We start from the raw sequence: 25,258 nt of genomic DNA, 5'->3' as shown, positions 1-25,258 counted from the left end.
CTATGTTAGGATTATTATTATCTTCATTCCTTAGCAGGTGAATGCGGCCCTCCATGCATTCACATACACTGAATCGGGCTCTTAGGTGGAAAAAGGTTGCTGACCCTTGCTTTATGCCAACCATCATCACAGGAGATGAGACCTAGTGCTATCAATTCTTGGCTCAGCGTGGCATTCCTGTTCTCGATCATCCACTGTACTCCCCTGATCTGGACTTCTTTCTGTTTCCCGGGCTGAAGAGCATCATGAAAGGGCGCACATTTTACGGACGTGGCAGCGATTCAAGAATGTGCGACAGCGTTTCTGCGATTGATTCCTAAAGAGTCCTTTGCTGATAGTTTCCTGAAGCTTTATGTGTTGTGAAGGTTGGTGATTATTTTGAAGGCCAATAGAGGTAATTTGTACCTTCTGTTTTGTTTCTTTTTTGATACCATTCACCAAACTTTTTAGACACACCTTGTAAACCCCCTACGCTCTAACAGTAAGGTGAGACCATGGGGCCCATTGGTCCTCTGCATGGTGGAATGTCCTCTGCAGAAAGTCCTCTGGTAGCAGGTATCATTGAAAGCCTCATCACACACACCAATAGTAAAGATCCCCAATAAGAAAGGCACCAGGTACTGAATTATGAGGTCACCGTGACCCCCGCCTCGCACAGCCCTCCTCCACAACTCAGGACACACACATTTAAGCTCCTGTGGCACACTGCACTCTGTGCCAGCTGTCTTTCCTCTCTTTCAGTGCCAGTTATCATCGCCTTGTTTTATAGTTTCTTCCCTGCTGTCACGTCTGGAACCGATCTCGGATTAAGTTCACATTTTCAACAGTCACATTTTCACGAGCTGTATAATTTAGCTGTAGCGAGGTCTTTACAACATTTCAACACGCAGTCATAAATTAAAGCTCAGTCATACGCAGCCGCTACATCTAGTAATTACAGTCACGATTAGTGTAACTGATGAAATAGAGGTGAAGGCAGTTCTCGCTATCAAAATATAAAGGAGGCAGGGACTGTTTACCCCTTCTATTTTTTTTTCCTCTTTTTTTGTTATATAACATCTAGTTTAACTCATGGCAGCCGATAAGGAATACAGGTAAGACTCTTGTGCCAGGCTCGGGTCTCATGAGGTCAACAGGTGGGCCCGGGCCTGGCAGTGACTTCTAGTGGGTGGTCTCACTGCAGCATTAATTGACATTAGAAGACAGAGAAGGGGGAGAGGCATGTGCCATGAAGCATCTATCTGGATGCTTCACAGCACAATCACATGCATTATGGCAAAATCCAAAGGAAACCCACTGTGCTCAACCCAGAAGGATCCAATATCCAGTGTGCAAAGGGAGGCGCTGTGTATACATAAGCTGACATTCGTCCATCGGCTGAACAATTTTCTTTATTAGAAAAAAAAAGGTAAAATATACTGATAAAACAGTGCAAAGCTACAAGTTAATATATACATCAAAATAAGTGAACCATAAAAAAAAAAGGTAATAAAAAAAATCAGAAAGTCCCAAGTGTCCATAATAAATCCACCACCATGAATGCTTGAGTGAAGACAACGGATAGAACTGTAGTATCATTTCCAACTTAGGTTCATAAACGAGTGTAAAAACACCACATGTCCTTCAACAAACACTCTGAGGCTATACCCCTGATGACGTCATGTCTGACGAAATGCGTTGGACAGAGCCAGAAGCTGTGACGTCAACGTGCATCACTATGGATTCTGGATGTTGTAGTTTTAATGTGGCTTTTACACTAGCGTTTATGTAAGTGTTTTCTAACCGATTTTTAATAAAAATACCTGCTAGATTTACACTATTGGAAGTGGTTTTGGTTTTCTTTCATGTCATATGCCCGTATGCCCGTATGGTAATTGAAATGGAGGAATTAATTTTTTTACTTTTTTTTAATATAACATCTAGTTTAACTCATGGCAGCTGATAAGGAGTACAGATAGGACTCTTGTGCCAGGCTCGGGTAACTTCAGGTCAACAGGTGGGCCTGGCCTGGCAGCGACTTCTTGTGGGTGGTCTCACTGCAGCATTAATTGACAGTAGAAAAGAGGGAGGGGGAGAGGCATGTGCTATAAAGCATCCAACTGGATGCTTCACAGCACAATCACTTTTGCATTATGGCAAAATCCAAAGGAAACCCACTGTGCTCAACCCAGAAGGATCCAATATCCAGTGTGCAAAGGGAGGTGCTGTGTATACATAAGCTGGCATTTCGTCCATGTGCTGAACAAATTTCTTTATTAGAAAAAAATGTAAAATCTACCAATAAAACAGTGCAAAGCTACAAGTTAATATATGAATCAAAATAAGTGAATCATAATAAACAAAAAAAAAAAAAACGATATCAGAAAGTCCCAAGTGTCCATAATAAATCCACCACTGTGAATGCTTGAGTAAAGACAATGGATAAAACTGTAGTATAATTTACACCTTAGATTCATAAACAAGTGTACAAAACACCACGTGTCCTTCAACAAACACTCTGAGGCTATAACCTTGATGATGCCATTTCTGACGAAATGCGTTGGACGGAGCCAGAAGCTGTGAGGTCAATGTGCATCACTATGGATTCTGGATGTTGCCGTTTTAATGTAACTTTTGCTCTACCGTTTATGTAAGTGTTTTCTAACCGATTTTTAAAAATGTATACCTGCTGGATTTACACTATTGGAAGTGGTTTTTGGTCCTCTTTTATGTCATATGCTCGTATGGTGATTGAGATGGAGGAACAAATCACTATGTGATGTATGGAGCTCTATGGGGATTGACTGCTATAGTGGCAACAAGCGCTGTTTGATTTCTCTGTTAAGAGTCATGCACTGTCTTGTAAGTCTCAGAGTGTTTGGTGGAGGACAAGTGGTGTTTTTACACTTGTTTATAATTCTAAGGTGGCAATTTTTCTACAATTTTATCCGTTGTCTTCACTCAAGCATTCACAGTGTTGGATTTTTATATATATCACTATCCTGTTGGTATAGCATATCCTATACTGTGTGGGAGCTGCTTTTTTTTTTTTTTACATTACTCCTTGCAGCGCAGCTTTTTTTAAGTTGTGTACAGATAAAACAGAGCTGATGCATTTCAGCCAAGAATGATCGTGCTATGAATAAGGCTATTCTTGACTGAAATGTGTCAGCACTGTTTTATCTGTGGATTTTTACCCCGTTTTCCAATAAAGAAGATTGTCCAGCCATGGATGAGTGCCGATATTTATGTACAGTGCATTATGGGGCATTTGTCTTGAAACAGTAGAATTTGGCAAACACTCCAGTATTTGTGGTATTTGTGGCCCACTGGAACGGTAAATGACCTTTTTTTTTTAATCTATCTTATCAGAGAGATAAGGATGAGGGGTCCAGGTGCAAGTCTCAAGCAAGAGCTGTGAACACCAACAGTTAGGGTAGCTCTCAGCCTCTGCAGTGTATGAGGTGACTCCCTATCTCCCACTCCTTGACTGCCTATTGAAGCATACCTCAACCAAAAAATGGAAAAAAAAGTATATTTAGGAGCTTAGCAATCCTTAGATGTGGCAGGTGCATTAGTATACATATTTCAGGATTTTTTTTCACACTTCTTTTTCAAGGGTGACAACACTCACTCCTCTGTATCTATGGAGGAAGACATGGTTGTCTCCCAGGCTGGACATGTCTTCCCCTTTTTTATCTCTATTAAATGCGGGGGGGGATTATCAGTTTACAGAAGGAAGATAACATTGTGGTTAGGGTTCCAACTGCTACTATCCACATTTCTGAAATCAATATAGGAAAACGTAAAGTTACCTAATATAGATCCATTTAGCTACTGTAAACTTTAAACTTACTGTAAACTTAACCCTAAGCAATCTGAGTGTCCTGCACAGAGCCATGACTTCAACCCTTCTGAACACCTTTGCTCCATAAACACATGGTTGGACCAGTTTGGTGTTGAGGAACTCAACTGGCCTATAAGTGGCTCTGATATCAACCCTATAGGACACCTTTGCTCTGTAAAGACATGGTTGGACCAGTTTGGTGTTGAGGAACCTGACTGACCAGAACAGAGCCCTGGCCTCAACCCTACTAAACACTGTTGTTCCATAAAAACATGACTCGTTTTCTGTGGAGAAACTCGATTGGCCTACAAGTGGCCCTGATGTCAACCATACTAAACACCTTTGCTCTATAAAGACATGGACAGAGCCCTGACCTCAACCCTACTGAACACATTTTGGATGGAACACTGCTCCTCCAAATCAACATCAATACCTGATATCATTAATTCTTTAAAGTGTCACTAAGCCCGCATCATAAAAAAAACTATCAATAAATGTCGTATTCCATGCTGTTCATACTCACTCAGTCACTATGAGATTCGTTTTATGTATTCTGCAAAAACCTGGTTGATCCTGCTGCTCTCTATCGCCACCTTCTGTCCATGTCCCAAATTCAGCTAGGGATTTTTCAGCTGTGTTGGCAACTCTGCATATGCTCAGTACTCAGTGAGTTTCTATGCTGAGCATTTCCTCCCTATCACATCTGAGCAGTCCATGTGACTATAGAGTCACACATGTGGACATATAAACCCAATTAAACTTAACCCTAAGGAATCTAAGTGGCCTGCACAGAGCCCTGACCTCAACCCTTCTGAACACCTTTGCTCCATAAAGACATAGTTGGAAAAGTTTGGTGTTTAGGAACTCAACTGGCCTACAAGCTGCCCTGACGTCAACCCTACAGAGCACCTTTGCTCCACAAGACATGGTTGGACCAGTATGGTGTGGAAGAACTGGAGTAGTCTGCACAAAACCCTGACCTTGACCCTACTGAACATATTTGCTCCATAAAGACTTGGTTGGACCAGTCTGGTGTGGAAGAACTCAACTGGCCTACACTATTAGTTTACAGAAGAAATATAACATTGTGGTTAAAGGATCCAACTGCCACTATCCACATGTCTGCAGTCACATAGGGGAGTGTAGAGCAATCTACTATAGATTCGTTTGGCTACTGTAACCTTTGTAACCTTTGTAACCTTTGAACCCAAGTTCAAGTCCTTATTTCCCTATCTAATTCTAAGCCCTGAAGAAGGGGAAGTTCCCAAATGTGTAGATTACATCTAGGTGGCTTTCACTTTCTGGTTTGGTGACCTGTTCTATTTGTCTATGGTTTGAGCAATACATTGGCAAAGTTTGTAACCCCTGTTTGCGCCATGCAAAAAAGGATAAGGTGAATTTTAGCTGGAGCTCCTCTTAGACACCTCTAGTAATATATGACGTGAAATCATCTCTCACCTGCTATCATCAGACTCTGTGGTAAGAGGGATCTTCTCCTGGCTTTTTCCACTAGTGCTGCTGGCCGGACTGCTCTCCGACATTGGCCCAACATGGCTAATACTGATGAAAAACAAGAAAGACAGAAAGAGTTACAATGTTTTCATAGCCAGCCCAAAACATAGACAGCTATAAAAACAGTGGGTCTAATCCCACCCTACTCTACTCAAAACTAGCAAAACACATTTTGGCTGCAGATACAAGGAGTCTGAGGATACACTTGACTTAAATGCCTTAGAGGAAACCCATCATAAGAAAAACATGAAGGCTGCAGTGGCTGGTCTGAAAACTCCAGTTGCCTGACTGCCTGAATGCTGATTCTCTTTCTTCACTCACCCAGAGCAAGTATGAAGGGATGTCTGACTTTTTCTCTGACTTTTCTGAACTGCAAACTTATTTGGATCAATGGTTCAGATAGTATTAAAACCAGAAGCTCAGCATAACCAAGAAACAAACATTTTCAAAGGGAGGTCAGCAATCACAGTTCCACCGCAAGCACCAGTCCATTCACTATGGCTCCATTAACTCAATCTAGGGGATGTCTTTTTGATCTTTTATTGCCTGAATAACTTTAAACATGAGAGGGGTTAGGGCAGTGATGGCGAACCTTGGCACCCCAGATGTTTTGGAACTACATTTCCCATGATGCTCATGCACTCTACAGTGTAGTTGAGCATCATGGGAAATGTAGTTCCAAAACATCTTGGGTGCCAAGGTTCGCCATCACTGGGTTAGGGCATGGGATACTCCAATACGCTGCACAGTAACAAGAGGGTTCCCCCTGGGACTCTTCTCCAGGCTCCCACTCCAGGATTGCACTAAGGACAGGGGAATGGGCAGTATTCCGAGACCCTGTGACAGCTGTCTCAGTCCATTGCTACGTCACAAAACACACAGTGGTTTATACTGCTGTGAACAGCAGTATATATACTATACGGCCTGCCCTATATACTCTGCAGAAAATTGGGCCTTCGGTGTTGGTGGTACTAGAACATTGTAAGCCCCCACAGTTACTGTTAGTGGGCGAAAGAAACGGGCCCTGCTGTGAAATATTTGATCAAAAATTGTAATTACATGCCCCTGTTAAACAGGGGCAGGAAAATTGGGCCTTTGGTGGTGGTGCCACAACAATGTAAGTCCTCACAGTTACTCTTATTGGGCGCAGGAACGGGGCCTTGCTGTGAAATATTATATCAAAAATTGTAATTACGTGACCCTGTTGAACAGGGGCAGAAAAATTGGGCCTTGGGTGATGGTGGTGCCACAACACTGTAACCCCTCACAGATACTCTTGTTGGGAGCAGCAATGGTCCCTGCTGTAAAATATTATATCAAAAAATTGAATTACATGCCCCTGTTAAACAGGGCCAGAAAAAATTGGGCCTTGGGTGGTGGTGGTGCCCTAAACCAAAAATATTGTTGGAAGCTAGCATCATCAAGATTGAGGAGGAATAGGATAGTTAGCATAGGCAGCCTTCAAGGGATAGCATATATAGGGATCCATAGCAAAATCAATCAGCAACATCAGCATCAGGTGCTTGATAGCTGCTGATCCAAGACTGATTAATTTTTATGAATGTGAGCCTATCAACGGAGTCTGTGGACAGGCACACTCTTTGATCCATTACAAACCCTCCAGCAGCACTGAGGAGGAATAGGATAGTTAGCATAGGCAGTCTTCAAGGGATAGCATATATAGGGATCCATAGCAAAATCAATCAGTAACATCAGCATCAGGTGCTTGAAGCTGCTGATCCAAGACTGATTCATTTTTATGAATGTGAGCCTATCAACGGAGTCTGTGGACAGGCACACTCTTTGATCCATTACAAACCCTCCAGCAGCACTGAGGAGGAATAGGATAGTTAGCATAGGCAGTCTTCAAGGGATAGCATATATAGGGATCCATAGCAAAATCAATTAGTAACATCAGCATCAGGTGCTTGATAGCTGTTGATCCAAGACTGATTCATTTTTATGAATGTGAGCCTATCAATGGAGTCTGTGGACAGGCGCACACTTTGATCCGTTACAAACCCTCCAGCAGCACTGAATGTGCATTCAGAAAGCACGCTTGATGCAGGACAGGCCAGTAGCTCAATTGCATATTGAGCAAGTTCTGGCCAGTGGTCCATCTTCAAGACCCAGTAACCCAGTGGATGCTCTGTTGGAAAGGTCTCCAAGTCTGCTCTTGCCCCTAGATATTCCTGCACCATGTAATGCAGACGCTGGAGATGGTTGCTTGAACTGATCAGACCTTGGCGCTGAGGACTGAAAAATTGTTTAAAGGCATCGGTCAGCTGGCCACCTTCTCCATCACTCTTCCTCTGACTGAACGAAGCCTCAGCAACACGTTGTCCAGCACCAGGAAATTGTAACCTGCCAGGGTCTGGAAATGCATTGCACAAACCTTTCTTCAAGGCCTCCTGAAGATGTTTCATCCTCTGCTACCTCTGCGAAGGCAGGATGAGTTCTGCAACCTGACCCTTGTAACAAGGATCAAGAAGGGTTGCCAGCCAGTAATGATCCCTCTCCTCGATACCATGAATCCTAGGGTCTTTTTACAGGCTTTGCAGAATCAGGGAGGCTATGCAGCGTAAGTTTGCAGAGGCATTCAATTCTGAGTCCTCCGGGTCAGTAAGGATCACATGATCCGTAACTACCTCCTCCCAGCCACGTACAACTCCTTGGGTTTCTGGGGACTGAAAACCATCCCTTGAAGACTGCTGCTGAGTGTTATCCTCTATATCCATGCTGCCACAATCCTCCTCTTCTTCCTGTTTGTTTGGCGGTCCCGCAGGAATGCTATCTGGATAAAAGGAGCCTTAAGAGGTAAGGAAGTCCTCCTCTTCCTCCCGCTGTTCTGCCTCAAGTGCCCTGTGCATGATTCCATGAAGCATGTGCTCCAACAGGAAGACAAGAGGGACAGTGTCATTGATGCATGCATTGTTGCTGCTCACCATCCTTGCGGCCCCCTCATATGGTGACAGGACAGTGCATGCATCCTTGATCAGTAGCCACTGGCGTGGCGAAAAGAAGCCAAGCTCCCCTGACCCTGTCCTGGTGCCATACTCGCACAGATACTCATTGATTGCCATCTGCTGTGTGTGCAGCAACTGCATCATTGGCAATGTTGAGTTCCACCTGGTGGGCATGTCACAAATGAGACGGTTGGTGGGCAGGTTGCATTCCCTTTCAATATCAGCCAGCCGAGCACTGGCATTGTATGACCAGCGGAAAGGATCACAGACTTTTCTGGCCTACCTTAGGAGATCCTTTAAGCCTGGGTACTTGTTCAAGAACTGCTGCACCATCAAATTCAGTACGTGTGCCAAACATGGAACATGGGTCAAGTGTCCCTGTCGGAGGGCGGAGAGAAGGTTGGTGCCATTGTTGCAAACAACCATTCCTGGCTGAAGCTGGCGTGGCATCAACCACCTCTAAGCCTGCCCCTGCAGAGCTGACAGAATCTCTGCCCCAGTGTGGCTCCTGTCCCCTAAGCACACCAACTCAAGCACCGCATGGCATCTTTTAGCCTGACTGCTTGTGTAGCCCCTTGAACGCCTACGGAGCACGGCTGGTTCAGAGGACAAATCTGCAGAAGAAGAAGGGGGCAGAGATAAGAAACAAAGAGACATCTGTTAGTAAAAAGCAGCACACATTACACATAGTTAGGTGCACATTTAACCCCTTGATCAACCTAAAATGTTAACCCCTTCTCAGCCAGTGTCATTAGTACAGTGACAGTGTATATTATTATCACTGATTACTGTATTAGTGTCACTGGTGATGTCAGTAGCAGTTAGTCAGTCCCCCCCAAGCATCAGTTAATGTTAGATTGGCTGTTGCAATATCGCAGTCCCATTATAAGTTGCTGATCACCTCCATTAGTAGTATAAAAAAAAAATTCCAGTATATATACCATAGTTTTTAGATGCTATAACTTTCACACCAACAATAATATACAGCAGTACCTTGGATTACGAGCATAATCCGTTCCAGAAGAATGCTTGTAATCCAAAGCACCCGTATATCAAAGCAAGTTTCCCCACAGGAATCAATGGAAACTCAGATAATTGGTTTCAGTGTCACTGCTAGTGTATGCAGTACCGCATGTGGCCAGAGGTAGGGGGGCACCAGAGACACTCGGAAACACTCGTCGATGATCGGAGAACACTCTGAGATGCTCGGAGACACTCGAACGAGTGTTTCCGAGTGTCTCAGAGTGTCTCTGAGCGTCACCCGCGCCCCCGCACCTCTAGCCAAATGTGGTACTGCGCACCCCAGAGGCTTGAATCCTGCTCGTCTTGCGACAACGCTCGCAAACGGAGTCAGGATTTAAAAAATAAAAAACAGCTCCTATTGAGAAATGCTCTTAAACCACATTACTCGCAACCTGAGGTTTTACTGTACGCCTATTGGGATTTTGTTTACCCAAGACATGCAGCAGAATACATTTTGGCCAAAATGTATGAATCATTTTTTTTTAAAGAATTCTCCTTTAAGGAGGGTGTGGCAGGGGGCGTGTCCTATGCCTACATACTTTTGCTAATAGGTGTCCCTCATTCCCATCTCAAAAAGTTGGGAGGTATGGTTAAACCCATACCAGGCCAGAAGGGTCTAGTGTGGATTTTCGGGAGACCACACACTTTTTTTTTGCATCCTACCAGTGGCGGTTGGTGGGTTCTTCTTTTGGGGGGGGGGGTGGCAAACAAAGAACACCCCCCCAGCAGCATGGCACGGCATTGAAATAGCACCCCCATGGTCACACAACTGGGTGGCCTCAGGGCGCAATGCTCTGCACTCCGAGGCCATCCTTTTTTGAAGCCTATTAGAGCATATGGCTCTAATTAGGAGCTTCAAAAAAACACCCCGCCACATTGAAATCCATGGTCCGGTGCCACTGATATGTAGATCAGGGGGCCGGATGCATGGATAGGGTAGGTGGCGCCCGTGCACCCTCTATGGATAGGCGGCCACTGGGTTCCACCTTAAGATCCATAACAGACCCTCATCAAGGACAAGGGTTGTGGTATAGATTTTACAGGGGGCAGTGCTTGCCATCATAGGCATTACACTTACAGTGGTATTGCTATAAGAGTGGCGTCACTATGGGGGTGCGGGGGGTGCGGTCTGCACCAGGGCGAAACCTGCCAGAGGGGTGACACCAGGCTCGGCACAAGGCATTGCATTGAGAGAGGCACCACTGCTTTCCTTCTGGGATCTCTGCTGTATCTCCTCAGCTCCCCGTGATGTGCGGGGAGGGAGGGGGAGGAGAGAGTGAGGCAGAGACACAGACAAGCACCGGGGCTCATTACTGAGAGCACCTGTCCCGCATGTGCTCTGGGAACTGGTGCAGCAGACGCCCGCTATATTATTGTGACAGCCGTCTGCCTGCAGGCGGGTAAAGCAGGTGACACACTTAACAGCCGACGGAGCCTAGGAGCAGGGACATCCGTGTGGACAGAGCCCTACTGATATGAGGTCTGTCAATGTAGGGAGGGATTTAAACTACAAGACTCTGGTCTGGCCGCACCTGGAGTATGCTGTCCAGTTCTGGGCACCAGTCCTCAGGAAGGATGTACTGGAAATGGAGCGAGTACAAAGAAGGGCAACAAAGCTAATAAAGGGTCTGGAGGATCTTAGTTATGAGGAAAGGTTGCGAGCACTGAACTTATTCTCTCTGGAGAAGAGACGCTTGAGAGGGGATATGATTTCAATATACAAATACCATACTGGTGACCCCACAATAGGGATAAAACTTTTCCGCGGAAGGGAGTTTAACAAGACTCGTGGCCACTCATTAAAATGAGAAGAAAAGAGGTTTAACCTTAAACTACGTAGAGGGTTCTTTACTGTAAGAGCGGCAAGGATGTGGAATTCCCTTCCACAGGCGGTGGTCTCAGCGGGGAGCATCGATAGTTTCAAGAAACTATTAGATAAGAACCTGAATGGCTGCAACATACAGGGATATACAATGTAATACTGACATATAATTACACACATAGGTTTGACATGATGGACTTTTTTCGGCTTCACCTACTATGTAACCTGGGGGTTACGGGGGGGAGGTTGCACTGCTACATTAGGGGGGTTACATTGGGGAGGAGTTATACTTTTACACTGGGGGTGATTACATTGGGGGGTGATTACACTATGGGGGATTACATTTGGGGGTTCTACTTTTTTACTGGGGGGATTACATTTGGGGGGGTTCCACTTTTACACTGGTGGAATTTCATTGGGGGGTTCCAGTTTTACACTGGGGGGGTTCCACTTTTGCACTGGGGGGATTACATTGGGGGTTTTCCACTTTTATACTAGGGGGATTACATTGGGGGATTCCACTTTTACACTGGGGGATTACATTGGGGGGGTTCCACTTTTACACTGGGGGGATTACCTTGGGGGGTTCCACTTTTACTGGGGTGATTACACTGGGGGAATTACACTGGGGTATTACATTGTGAGGATGGGGGTAGTACAATAGAGGATTATGCTGGGAGATTTACATAGGACAGGATTACATTGAGGGGGAGTGCTTTGGGGCAGTACACTGTGGGGATTTACACAAGGGAGTACAGTGGGGGGATTACACTATGGGGGGTTCAACTGGGAGAGTACACTGGGGGGATTTACACAGGGGTAAATACACTGCAAGGATTTTTCACTGGAGGGATAACACTATTACACTGGAAGGACTTACACCAGGAAGATTACATAGCGGGGGATTTACACTTGGGGGATTACACTGGGCTGCTCAGTCTAAAATGCTGGGGCCTATTTTTTGGCCTAGTCCAGGCATAAGGGACACCATCAAATAAGAAGTGATATCCGACTGTGATGGTGTCACCCCCATTCGTGACAGCCCACAGATTGGCGCAAGCAAGCACTGACCGCATCATTTACAGGGACAGGTTTGAGGTGCCACCATGACCGTTCACTGCCAACCAGAATCTAGCCTGCCAAGCGCCCTGCACTAGCCTGATCAGGGACCCAGGGGGGTGACACCATGTTTTACCACACCAGGTGACACCAACCCTAGTGACGCTACTGTTAACCAGCATGTAGTAGATTGGACAATCGGATTGTAAGATAAGGCAGATTGTGGACCCAGCTGTGCCAGGCCCTCCAGAATTTGCTGCTGATGATTAGGGATGGGAGAACGGTTCGGCCCGAGCATAACTTCGGGCCGAACTTTCACTGTTCGGGCGTTCGGCGAGCAGCTGAACAAACAGGTCGTTCGACCGCTTGTTCGGCCCCCGAACAGACCACAATGCATTGCGGCGCTGAACAGTACATCGCAAGCCCTGATTGGCTAAAGCAGTGAAAGCTTCAGCCAATCAGGGCACAGAGCACTGTCAGAGTCATTATTGGACACTGTCATCATGACTTTATCCAATCATGGCTCATTCCCGCCCCACAGTATAAAAGTATTCTTTCAATGGCAGCCATTTTCAGTGTGATTTCGGCGTGGAGAGAGAGATAGAACAAGGGCTCTGTTCGGTGCTATTAGTTCGTTAGTGTGCTATACTGTGCTATTTTTTTTCGATTGTCAGTGTAGAATATTAGTTTAGTGTCAGTCTAGGAATAGCGTGAGTGTAGGTAGGAGGACCATCATTCAGCTTTGCATAGTGTGCAGCTAGATTAGGGTAAGCTCAGATCGTTTCACTGTAGTGTAGTGAGACCGTGTCATTCATACATACATTAGTGTAGTGTAGGGACAGCTCATATAGTTTAGTGTAGTGTATTAAGACCGTGTCAGTAATCTTTACATTAGTGTATAGCTAGAGTAGGGACAGTTCAGATGGCATCATTGTAGTGATGGTTGAACACAATCTATTTGATTGCTTTACTGCCAGTTTAACGCCATTTACTTCTGTGTGCATTACTGCCAGTTTAACACCATTTAGTTTTGTGTGCGTTACTGCCAGTTTAACGCCATATAGTTCTGTGCGTCACTGTACGTTTGACATATTATATTGCAGTATATTATAGTGTATCCGTGGAGTGTGTCTGTGTAGTGTGAGTACTCAAATTAAAGTGCACCAAACACCACTTTACATTGATTAAAGTGCATCCACGTACTGATTTCCACTTCTTCTTTACATTTGCTTATAAGCACCGACCCCTCCCTCCCAATAATGTCTGGGAGGACAACAAGGAGAGGCAGAAGTTCCTTTGGTACTCTAAGGCGGCCAGCAACAAATGTCTCCACAGACAAAGGTGGACGTGGTAGCCAGTCCTCAGGCAGGGCATCATTTCCTCTGTTTAGTGAGTTTGCCAATGCTATCCAGCCACAGCATGCAGAGGAGGTGGTGGACTGGCTTACTAAACCTTCCTCATCCTCCTCATCCTCTGTCACGCAAGCAGAGACAAGTGTGCAGTTCCCTGCAGTTCCCAGAGTGGATAAACCTGCCTCCTTGTCCACATCTATTCCTGCCATAGCCCCAACATCAGTCATTGAGGAGTCAGCTGAGTTATTTGACCACAGCATCAGCCACTTGCCCCTTGATGATGCCCAGCCATTACTGGATTCAGATGTTGGTTCTGAGGTTGAGGATGACAGGAACATGAGCCTAGAGAGAGGGAGGAACACTGGTAGACAAATTGGCATTCATGTTCCCCAAGCCGCAGCGTATTGCCAAGTTGTCTCCAATGGTAATGATGAAGATGGAGGAGATGGAGATGATGATGATGAGGTCACTGATGCGACTTGGGTGCCAGATAGAGCAGAGGAGGAAACTGAAGGTGAGGCGGCACAACCCTAAGGAGGCCAACATCAAGAAAGAGTAGAGAGCAGCCACCCTATTCCATCACATTCTGCAGCTGTTATCTCCCAGTCCACTCCCCAAAGCTCAGCTGTCTGGGTCTTTTCCAGCACATCTGCAGCAGATTGCACTGTTGCTAGCTGAAAACTGTGTCTCAGGCATATCAAACATGGCAAAAACACCAACCATTTGGGTACCACATGCTTCACAAGGCATTTAACGTCCAACCACTCAGCATGTTGGCAAGAGTACCTAAAAGCCACACAAAATGGGGAACAAATCTGTCCCTTCTCCTCCTCCTTACCCACTTCAGTCTGCCCCTGCGATACCGAGTCATTACTTCGCAGCAGCCTCCACTGACAGGGATGATGATATAGCACAGGGTGCCCCAGGTTCTAGCAGCACATCTGCCAGCAGCTCACCACCAGCTGTAGATTGTAGCCAGCAAATTTCTCTGCCCCATCTGCTGCAGCGGAAAAAAAAATACAGTCTCTGCCACCCACATGCCCAGCTTCTAAATGCAAGCTTGTCAAAGCTGTTGGCTCTCCAACTTCTGCCTTTCAGTCTGGTGGATTCTGCCCCCTTCAGTGAATTCGCACAATGTGCTGTACCACAATGGCAGGTTCCCAGATGCTACTACTTTTCACTTAAGGCCGTTCCATCTCTCTACCATCACGTGGAAGAGAATGTTCTGGCATTGTTGGGCAAGGCAGTCAGCCATAAAATCCACCTTACTGCTGACACGTGGTCCAGCAAGCATGGGCAGGGATGATATATTTCATTCACAGAACACTGGGTAATACTGCTTGCAACTCGAAAGGATGCAGGACTGGGCTCTGTGCTGCAGCTTGTTGTGCCCCTACATCTCCATACAACTAGTGGAGATGATGCCAGACCTGTGGGCTCTACCCTCTCCTCCTCCTCCACCACCTCCATGCCCTCCTCTGCAGAATTGTCCTATGAACATCAGGTACCCCCTAAGCATTCAAAGAGCTGTTCCCAGAGTCAGGCTAAATGGTGCCATGCAGTGCTTCAGCTGTTGTGTTTAGGGGACAGGAACCACACCGGAGCAGAGATTCTTGCAGCTCTGCAGAGACAGGCCCATAGGTGGTTCACACCACGCCATCTGGAGCCAGGGATGGTGGTGTGCGATATTGGCTCAAACCTCCTGTCCACCCTTAAACAGGGAAAGTTGACACATGTGCCATGCCTGGCACATGTCCTTAATCTGGTGGTGCAGCGTTTCCTAAATACGTACCCAGGTTTGCAAGATGCGCTAAAGCTGGCCAGAAGAGTCTGTAGCCATTTCAGGTGGTCATACACAGCCAGTGCTCGGTTGACTGAAATTCAGCAGGAAATCCACCTGCCTGTAAACTGCCTGATTTGTGATATGCCCACCAGGTGGAACTTGACATTGTCAATGCTGCAGCAGCTACACATGCAGCAGAGGGCCGTCAACGAGTACCTGTGCGAATATGGCTTTTTTATGGAGCAGACTCTGCGTGGCATTATGGACAGGGCACTGGAGGCAGAGCAGCAAGAGGAAGAGGTGATATGGTGGAGGGAGGAGGGGATTTGTGTTAGCAGGGGAATTTTTTTGGAGGGTGATTTGTACTAGTAGGGATGATTGGGGGATTTGTGCTTGGAGTGGAATTTTTTTTTGAGGGGGGGGGGATTCATGCTAGGAGGGTGGTTGGGGAGAATCGGTGCTGGGAGGGGGGATTTGGAGTGGGGGGGGGGTTGTGTACTGGGACAGAAAATTTGAGGGGTAGAGGATTTGTGCTAAGAGAAGTGTTTTTTTTGGGGGGTTGATTTTGATTTGCGTGGGGGGGGGGGATTTGTGGAGAGCGGGTTTGATCTGGGGGGGCAAAGATTTGTGGTGGGAGGAAGGATTTCAGCACGGGGTGGATTTGTCCTGGGAGGGGGGGAAATTATGCTAAGGGGGCGGGCATGCAGATTAGTGCTTTTTTTTCTTTTTTGGGGGGGTTTTGCTGACCCATAATGGAGGGGGGAGCAGTTTGGCATGTTCGCCATGGGCTCTAGATGACCTTGACCCAGCACTGGTAATGAAGAATACACAGTACCACCATTGTTTCTTACCTTACATTACATGAAGCTGCCTCTTTAGCTGGCTTGAGGAACCAGCCATGTTGCGCCCTTCGGCATTCGCTGCCGGTGATCAGCTGGTCATTGTCCTGATCCAGGGACTGGAAGGTAGCACGGGCTCGCTCCCGCTCCTTGGTGGATAATAGTCGCAGCAGAGAATTCTGTTCGGGATAGACACAGTTGGCTATTATTATAACTTTATGTTCAGAAATCTATTTTATTTATTTTTTTCTCTTTACATTTGTCATCTTTGCACTTATGTTTGTGTCTTCTTTCACTGGATGGAGGGTGTGGTTTCTTGGGCCTACCCTGAGGATGTGTGGCTATTAGGTCCCTTCCTCCCCTGAACCAGGTGGGATCTCACTTCGGGAGAGTCCCTCAACCTAGTACTCGTTAGTTAGCTTTCGGCTGACCATGAGGAACGGGGTTCGCCAGGCCTTTTGGCTAGGTGGACCATGTTTGAAACCTTGTCCCTGTCAGGAGCCTTGCACCCCGGGTGGTTCAGGGTAAGGTCCTACCCCTTCGGAAAGGGGGAGGGGGGGTGGACATATGGCACATCCTTAAGTGCACTTTTTTTGTGTGTGTTTCACATGCACTTTTTTGTTCACTTACGGTTCACTTTTTGTGGACCACCACAGGGGACAAGAAGGTCAGTCAATCACGCCACAGTGGTCATATGATCGGAAAGCTACAAATCATTTGCAGAGACCAAAGTGCTGTCTTTTACAGTTCGGTCTCTGTGATGGGGATGTGCAGTGAGCATACTCTCAGTATGGAAAGATTGGACAACCAGTGATTCATATGTGCGGCGTGTTAGGGCCTAGCTTTTTGCCATGTGTTGTGTTGTATGTATTTTAAGGGAGGGTAGCACCCTCTAGTGCTAGACTAGTGTAGGTACATTTGTTTTTGTGACTCATAGTAGCTGTGTGAGTTTGTTAATTGGGTCGGGTCACTGTAGGTCAAGCTGGAGGGATCTACAGGTCAGGCCTCTGGTACCGCCCCCTAGTTCTAGAAACTTGGATAAGCTTCTAGAAACTAGTGGGTGGAGGCCAGGAGGTGCTATTTTGCACATTTATGGGAATCTGGCCAATCCTCAGGCAGAAGGCCTTGCAGGACGGCTGGATCAGCCCTTAAATATTGTGGAGCCTGGCCAGCAAGGACGAGTGTAAGGTACATTTGTTTTTGTGACTCATAGTAGCTGTGTGAGTCTGTTAATTGGGTCGGGTCACTGTAGGTCAAGCTGGAGGGATCTACAGGTCAGGCCTCTGGTACCTCCCCCTAGTTCTAGAAACTTGGATAAGCTTTTGGAAGCTAGTGGGTGGAGGCCAAGAGGTGTTATTTTGCACATTTATGGGAATCTGACCAATACCCAGGCAGGAGGCCTGGCTGGATGGCTGGATCAGCCATATTGTGTAGCCTGGCCAGCAAGGGGGAGTCGGGTGGAAGATAGAGTCAGGAAGCTGTATTGTTTAGCTTAGGAGGAGACCCTGGGGCTGAGGGGGGTTCTGCCTCAAGGCTGGGAGCTGAGAGAATGGAAGAAGGACAGATGGATCTCCACTAACTTACAGTCTCTTCTAGGAGACCCCTGACTTGCATGGAAGGACCTGGGCAGCAAGAGGCCTAAAAAATTGTCTCTTCTGAAGCAGCAGGATTTCAGACAATCATGGGACCATTGTGATTGGTTGTCAAAGTGGTCAGTTCCTGCAACTATCGAAAAAACCAAGCGTGGTGTTCTAGGAGATTCCCAGACTCCACCTGGAGCATGACACCTCTGTAGATAAAAAACCCCTTCTCAGATGTGCCCATCATATCCAAGGACCAATCGGCAGGGAGGGCTCACCTGGGTGCGCAGTTTTTGCAGCAGGCAGACGGACTCATGGGACAGGAAATCGGCCCATTCTATCTGTCCCTTCTTCTCAGGATCCATGGAGGAGAACTGCAGAGTGGCTTGTTCCTCCAGCTCATCACTCAGCTGCTTCTCCTGCAGACGGCGGTTCACCAGATGTTTGTAGTGCAGGAAGTCATCCAGGGTCAGCGGACATTCTGTGTACAGACAGCAGGGGGCAGCAGTGAGTACAGCATTCCACACATTATTATTATTATACAGGATTGATATAGCGCCAACATGAGGGCAGACAGTACAGTTACAATACAAATCAACACAGGAGGAATCAGAGGGCCCTGTTCGTTAGAGCTTTTTGAACATTATATAGCTCTGACATATACCGCAGTGCTGTACAGAGAACACTGAGCCAGTTACATCAGTCTCTGTACCAGAGGAGCTTACACTCTAATGTCCCCCCAACAGTCACACACCATTGTTATTATATATTTTTATAGCTCTGACATATACTACAGTGTTGAACCTCAAAAAATGGGATTTTAAAGGCAATTGAAAAAAAGAAAAATAGTATAATAAAGAATTTACATATATAAAAAATACAAATATCTATTGTTACGAAATACAAAACATAAAAACAGAGGAGGCGCCTAAAGATGGCACCTTTGTTGTGATGAAAGGCATCTGCAGACGTTTGGGAGTTCTGGGTGCTGAGGGAATTTCTTGTCCGGACCAGTTTATTTGATATGTAAGTTTATTATGTCTATATATTTTTGTATTAACAGGTGGTTCATTATACATTGTAATTAATTGCTTTAATGATGTATGGTATTCTTGTACTGCAATGTCCTCGTATTGTATTCTATATTTCAGAGGTGATAAACAGTCCCTGATGAAGATTATATTTTATGCACTTTGTCGAAACGCGTTGGACTTTTCTACTAACTACCTTCTAGGCTACCCGATTGTATGGTTTATGCCCATGTAGTAGGACATACCACCTCTGTTTACATCTGTACAATATTTCCATGCATGTACCCATGCTTTTCTTGTGGTTTATTTCTACAAGTACTCTGTTTTTATGTTTTGTATTTTGTAACAATAAATATTTGTATTTTTTTATATATATAAATTCTTTATTATAGTATTTTTCTTTTTTTCAAGTGCCTTTAAAATCCCTTTAAAATCTTTAAAATCCCATTTTTTGAGGTTCAGTACTTTTCAATGTTTAAAGGGATGATGGCAATTCACACGTCAACCTATGGGAGTCTATATATTATTTATATACCACAGTGCTGTACAGAGATCACCAAGGGACTTCCATCCGAGACCAGAGAGTAAGAGAGAAGGGGGTGTGCAAGTCATAATTACAGGGGGCACTTACTGAGTGCTGATTACAGAGATCACTTACTGAGTGCTGGTTACAGGGGGCACTTACTGAGCGCTGATTACAGGGGGCACTTACTGAATGCTGATTACAGAGATCACTTACTGAGTGCCGATTACAGGGGGCACTTACTGAGTGCCGATTACAGGGGTCACTTACTGAGTGCCGATTACAGGGGTCACTTACTGAGTGCCGATTACAAGGGTCACTTACTGAGTGCCGATTACAGGGGGGCACTTACTGAGTGCCGATTACAGGGGGCACTTACTGAGTGCCGATTACAGGGGGCACTTACTGAGTGCCGATTATAGGGGGCACTTACTGATTGCCGATTACAGGGGGGCACTTACTGAGTGCCGATTACAGGGGGGCACTTACTGAGTGCCGATTACAGGGGGGCACTTGCTGAGTGCTGATTACAGGGGGCACTTACTGAGTGCTGATTACAGGGGGCACTTACTGAGTGCTGATTACAGGGGGCACTTACCGAGTGCCGATTACAGGGGGCACTGGGTCTCTTTTTGGACCACACATTCATGTTTAGTCATTCTGCACAATAGCTGTAACAAGAAAGTCTGTGTAAGTCAATGACAATGGAAGTCATCAGTATAAAGTCTTCCTGACTTCATATTTATTTCTGGGACCTTTTTTAAACAGGTTTTCGGCCTTGCGTTTAATAAGATTTGCTGCATTGAAGTTCTTAGTATTTTGCATGGAGACAAAACGCCTTTTTTTTTCTGTTTATCGCCCAGCAGAGGGAATCCTCACAGTCTTCCTCTGACAGCTGCTTTTATTCTGATCCTATAACGAAGGAGGTCTAGAAATGAGAACGTTCCTATAAATCCCAGTGAGCAGACTGGAGGATATACTCGGCATCTCCAAAATCCCAGTCATTCTCTCTTCCCTGGTATCACAGTTTTGGCTGTCCGCCCACTCCCCTCCAATCAGGAACACGCTGCCCCCCCCCCCCCCCCTTCCATGCACAATCCTCTGCACCAGATGTTCCATGCTATTGATTACTAATGAAATGATTGCTGCTTGTAACAAGCCTGAGCAGAGCACACAGAGCCAGCTCTAATTAGCCAATTAGAAACTGAAAAATTGTACGCTCAGCCGCGGCACACAAACAAGAAACATGGTTACTGTTGAGATCGCTTGTAGCGCCGCGCAGTTGTCTATCCGCGCGCGGGGGTGCCCGCTTCTGGTGTTTGATTACATTATGGAATATAAACTCATGGCTACATTATTGCTACATTATGGAATTCTTCTTGGCTAGAGGACATTGACTGAACATTTGTCTTCTCACCACAAATAAACATATTTTAGTTGGCCAAGGTAACCGCTGAATGAAAGCGGACCCAGCGTCAGACATATTTGTTCGTGATTAGTATGATGTGCTAACTAATGCAGAACATGTAGAAGTGTGTCTGCACAAAATTTGCATAGCTATTTGTTCATTGAAACTGCATGTATATTCGTTTTGTGTAAATGGGTGCAAAATCACATTTTTCCAGCTAAATTTCCTGTAATTCAAATGTGTGAATGCAGAATTTACCTCAATATAGCCAGTAGATGGCTCTAAATAGCATACTTATTTCCTATGATGGGCCACTAGATGGCGCTAAAAGCATCCTTATTTCCTGTGATAGGCCACTAGATGGCTCTAAGGAGCTTAGGAGCATACTTATTTTCTATGATAGACCACTAGATGGCTCTAAAGAGCATACTTATTTCCTATGATAGGCCACTAGATGGCGCTAAAAAGCATACTTACTTTCATTGATAGGCTAAAGAGCATAGTTATTTCCTATGTTGGGCCACTAGATGGCTGTAAAGAGCATGCTTATTTTCCATGATAGATGGCTGTAAAGAGCATACTTATTTCCTATGATGGACCAATAGATGTGCTAAAAGCATCCTTACTTCCTGTGATAGGCCACTAGATGGCTCTAAAGAGCATACTTATTTCCTATGATAGGCCACTAGATGGCTCTAAGGAGCTTAGGAGCATACTTATTTTCTATGATAGACCACTGGATGGCACTAAAAAGCATACTTATTTCCTATGAAAGGCCACTAGATGGCTCTAAAGAGCATACTTGTTTCCTGTGATAGGCCACTAGATGGCTCTAAAGAGCATGCTTATTTCCTATGATAGGCCAATAGATGGCATTAAAAAGCATACTAAAGCATGCTAAAAAGCATACTTTCATTGATAGGCTAAAGTGCATAGTTATTTCCTATGATAGGCCACTAGATGGCTGTAAAGAACATGCTTATTTTCCATGATAGGCCACTAGATGGCTGTAAAGAGAATACACTTATTTCTCATGATAGGTGACTAGATGGCTCTAAAGAGCATGCTTATTTCCTATGATAGGCCACTAGATGGTGCTAAAAAGCATACTTACTTTCATTGACAGGCTAAAGAGAATAGTTATTTCCTATGATAGGCCACTAGATGGCTGTATAGAGCATGCTTAATTCCTTTGAAAAGCCACTAGATGGTGCTAAAAAGCATACTTACTTTCATTGATAGGCTAAAAAGCATACATATTTCACATGATAGGCCACTAGAAGGCTGTAAAGAGCGTAGTTATTTCCTATGATAGGCCACTAGATGGCTCTAAAGAGCATGCTTATTTCCAATGATAGGCCACTAGATGGCTGTAAAGAGCATGCTTAATTCCTATGATAAGCCACTAGATGGTGCTAAAAAGCATACTTACTTTCATTGATAGGCTAAAAAGCATACATATTTCCTATGATAGGCCACTAGAAGGCTGTAAAGAGCGTAGTTATTTCCAATGATAGGCCACTAGAAGGCTGTAAAGAGCATGCGTAATTCCTATGATAAGCCACTAGATGGCTCTAAAGAGCATGCCTATTTTCCATGATGGGTCACTAGATGGCTGTAAAGATCATACTTATTCCCAATGATAAAAAGCATACCTAGTTCCATTGATAGGCTAAAGAGCATGCTTATTTCCTACAATAGGCCACTACAAGGTTCTTAAGAGCATGCTTATTTCCTATGATAGGCCACTAGATGGTTCTAAAGAGCAACTAAAGAGGAAGTGCACAAAAAAATAGCCACGTCCGTAAAATGTTGAAGACACGAAGATAAGGTAGTACTAAGTATTACCAGGGGGGGCAGACTTTATGGGCTAAGAAACAATGGAGAAGAACCAATTTATAAATATTCAAATTTATTAGGATTAACAAATTACATAGAAAAGATACAAGATTATTTTGCCGCTAGGCTTCCTCAGGACACACCTTGGCCGTGTCCTGAGAAAGCCTAGCGGCGAAACGGGTAGACAGACAAGGGCTCACTGCACAATAAACATAGATGCATATATGCTACATTTTTTATTATAATCTTATATCTTTTCTATGCAATTGGTTCTAAAGAGCATTCTTAATTTCCATGATAGGCCACTAGAGGGCTCTAAGGAGCATGCATATTTCCTATAATAGGCCACTAGATGGCTCTAAAGAGCATAGGAGCATACTTATTTCCCACGATAGCCCACTACCTGGCGCTAAAAAGCATACTTATTTCCTGTGATAGGCCACCAGACGGCTCTAAAGTGCATGCTTCTTTCCTATGATAGGCCACTAGATGGCGCTAAAAAAATCATACTTATTTCCTATGATAGACCACTAGATGGCTCAAAAAAGCATTCTTATGTTCTATGATAGACAGCACCATCTAGTGCCCATAAGGTTGTATATTCCATTTTTACACATTTTACTTACAGGGAATAGAGCCGGAGAACATTCAATTTTGTTCCATTCACAGAAAATGAACTTGTATACAGTTTAGATGGATGAACAGCTATTTGAATTATTTCTAAATACAAGCCTTAGGTTTAGTTCACACAGGTGGGGGGACAGTAAAAATAAGCAGCTGGTCCACGTTTTTAGCACCCACCTCGAAATTTTCTATATTATTGACTTTTTCTTGACTAGAGGATGCAGGCTGAACATGTGGCTTTTCGCCAAAAACAAAATGTATTTTATGATTTATAACTGTATATAATTATTATTAGTAGTAGTAGTAATAGTATTTATAACTGTATAATATTATTATTATTTTTATTAGTATTAATGTTATTATTACTTTTATTTTTACTACTATAAATATAACTCAACATTATTTAATTTATGATTTTCAGTATAATTATTATCATTTATAACTGTATATTATTATTATTATTATTATTATTATTATTAATAATGATAATAATAACTGTATATTAATATCATTATTCATATTTTATTAGTACTATTATTATATTATAAAATATAATTATAGGTATTATTATTAATGTTATTATTACTTTTATTTTTACTACTATAACTCTACATTTTATTTTATGATTTGCAATATGACTATTATTATCATTTATAACTGTATATAATTATTATTATCATTTATAATTGATTATTATTATTATTATTATTATTATTATTATTATTATTACTAATATTATGATACAAAATATAATTATAGGTATTATTAATATTATTATTATTATTATTATTATTAATGTTATTATTACTTTTATTTTTACTACTATAACTCTACATAATTTATGTTATGATTTTCAATATAATTATTATTATCATTTATAACTGTGTATAATTATGGTTATTGTTATTATTTTATATATTTCAAAGTAAAATAAATGTAAAAATAATAAAGTACACAAAAAAAAACTACACAAAAAACACTTACACGGGGTACTTCTAGAAAATGTGTGAAACTGCATGTACATTCGTTCTTAACTGACTTTGACAAAATTGATTGTTATTAGGCTATTACCTTTTTAGGTCAGATGTTGTCCATTCATAAGAATAGCTTGAATCAGGAAAATACCACATTTTGGCCACTAGATGGAGGTGACGATCATTAATTATTTTTTTCTGTTGATCATTAGCTCCATCTAGCGGGCCATAATGCATTACTTTCCTGATTCACATTATTCTTATCAATGAAGAACATCTGACCTGAAGGTAAAATAGCTTACCAACATCTGATTTTTCTGTCCACCGCACAGAAGGAATGTGCAGCTTCACAGGACAAATAGCTCTGCAAATTTGTAAAATTATAAATACACCGCTTATTAAAATAAATCAAACTAACTTAAATACCCCCCCCCTCCAAAAAAAAAAAAATGTATTTCTACAATAAAAGAAGAAAGAAAAATCTCAATAAAATACTTTGTAAAACAAAAATACAAAATATACATTTTTTTCAAGACGATTTTGCATAAGCAGTTCAACCTTCGACTTCGGCGAAATTTCACCATGTTGTCAAATTTCTCCTCTCATAATTACTCCCAAACAGGGACGCAGTAGACCGGGTAAGAGTTTTGAGCATCGTCAGCATTTCTCTGTGTATGCTGGGTTCGAATTTTTCAGGCTGAGTCCTCATAACTTTGACAGGTCCTCAATCTATATCTCATGTAGTCCTACTGATCATCTTGAAGATTTTTATTTCAATTTAATTACCGGTATATTTATTTTTACACCGCCCTTTAAAACGATTCTATTCACTGAGCTGAAAAACGGAATACCAGCTCAGCATCCCTTTCGATCCCCCCAGAGCGGAGGACAGCGATGCATTTCAGAAAATGCTGCATGTAGTACTTTTCGGGACGTGATGATGGAGCAAAGCAATTAGTGTTCAAAGTTTCACGGAGCTGATGTCAGGTTTTAAGCTGGCACTTTCGATTAAGAATTTAGTGGTAAAAATCCCCCTTTCATCTCATTCCAAGGAAAACACCTTACGCTTTTCAGCTTCCACAGAGGGGCATAGCTGG

The 25,258-nt window shown here is 43.8% G+C and overlaps 1 protein-coding gene across 2 annotated transcripts in view; it reads right to left on the bottom strand.

Annotated features, from left to right (window-relative positions):
* The window catches only part of PHF24 (PHD finger protein 24), a 280,864-nt gene that overhangs the window by 10,417 nt on the left and 245,189 nt on the right, over positions 1-25,258 (bottom strand). For both annotated transcript variants that reach the window (XR_012240591.1, XM_073611431.1), the window contains exons 5-7: positions 18,041-18,243; positions 16,195-16,361; positions 5,285-5,386 (exon numbers count right to left, since the gene is read on the bottom strand). Coding sequence is in view for 1 of the 2 variants with exons in the window: in XM_073611431.1 (XP_073467532.1) it covers positions 5,285-5,386; positions 16,195-16,361; positions 18,041-18,243 (472 nt within the window). In the remaining variant the exon portion in view is untranslated. The remainder of the gene's footprint in view (positions 1-5,284; positions 5,387-16,194; positions 16,362-18,040; positions 18,244-25,258) is intronic.

This window comes from Aquarana catesbeiana, linkage group LG01 (genome assembly GCF_042186555.1).
Source record: "Aquarana catesbeiana isolate 2022-GZ linkage group LG01, ASM4218655v1, whole genome shotgun sequence".
NCBI classification, from domain to species: Eukaryota; Metazoa; Chordata; class Amphibia; order Anura; family Ranidae; genus Aquarana; species Aquarana catesbeiana.
The sequence above is the reverse complement of the archived record's forward strand: the minus strand, read 5'-3'. Positions and strand labels throughout refer to the sequence as shown.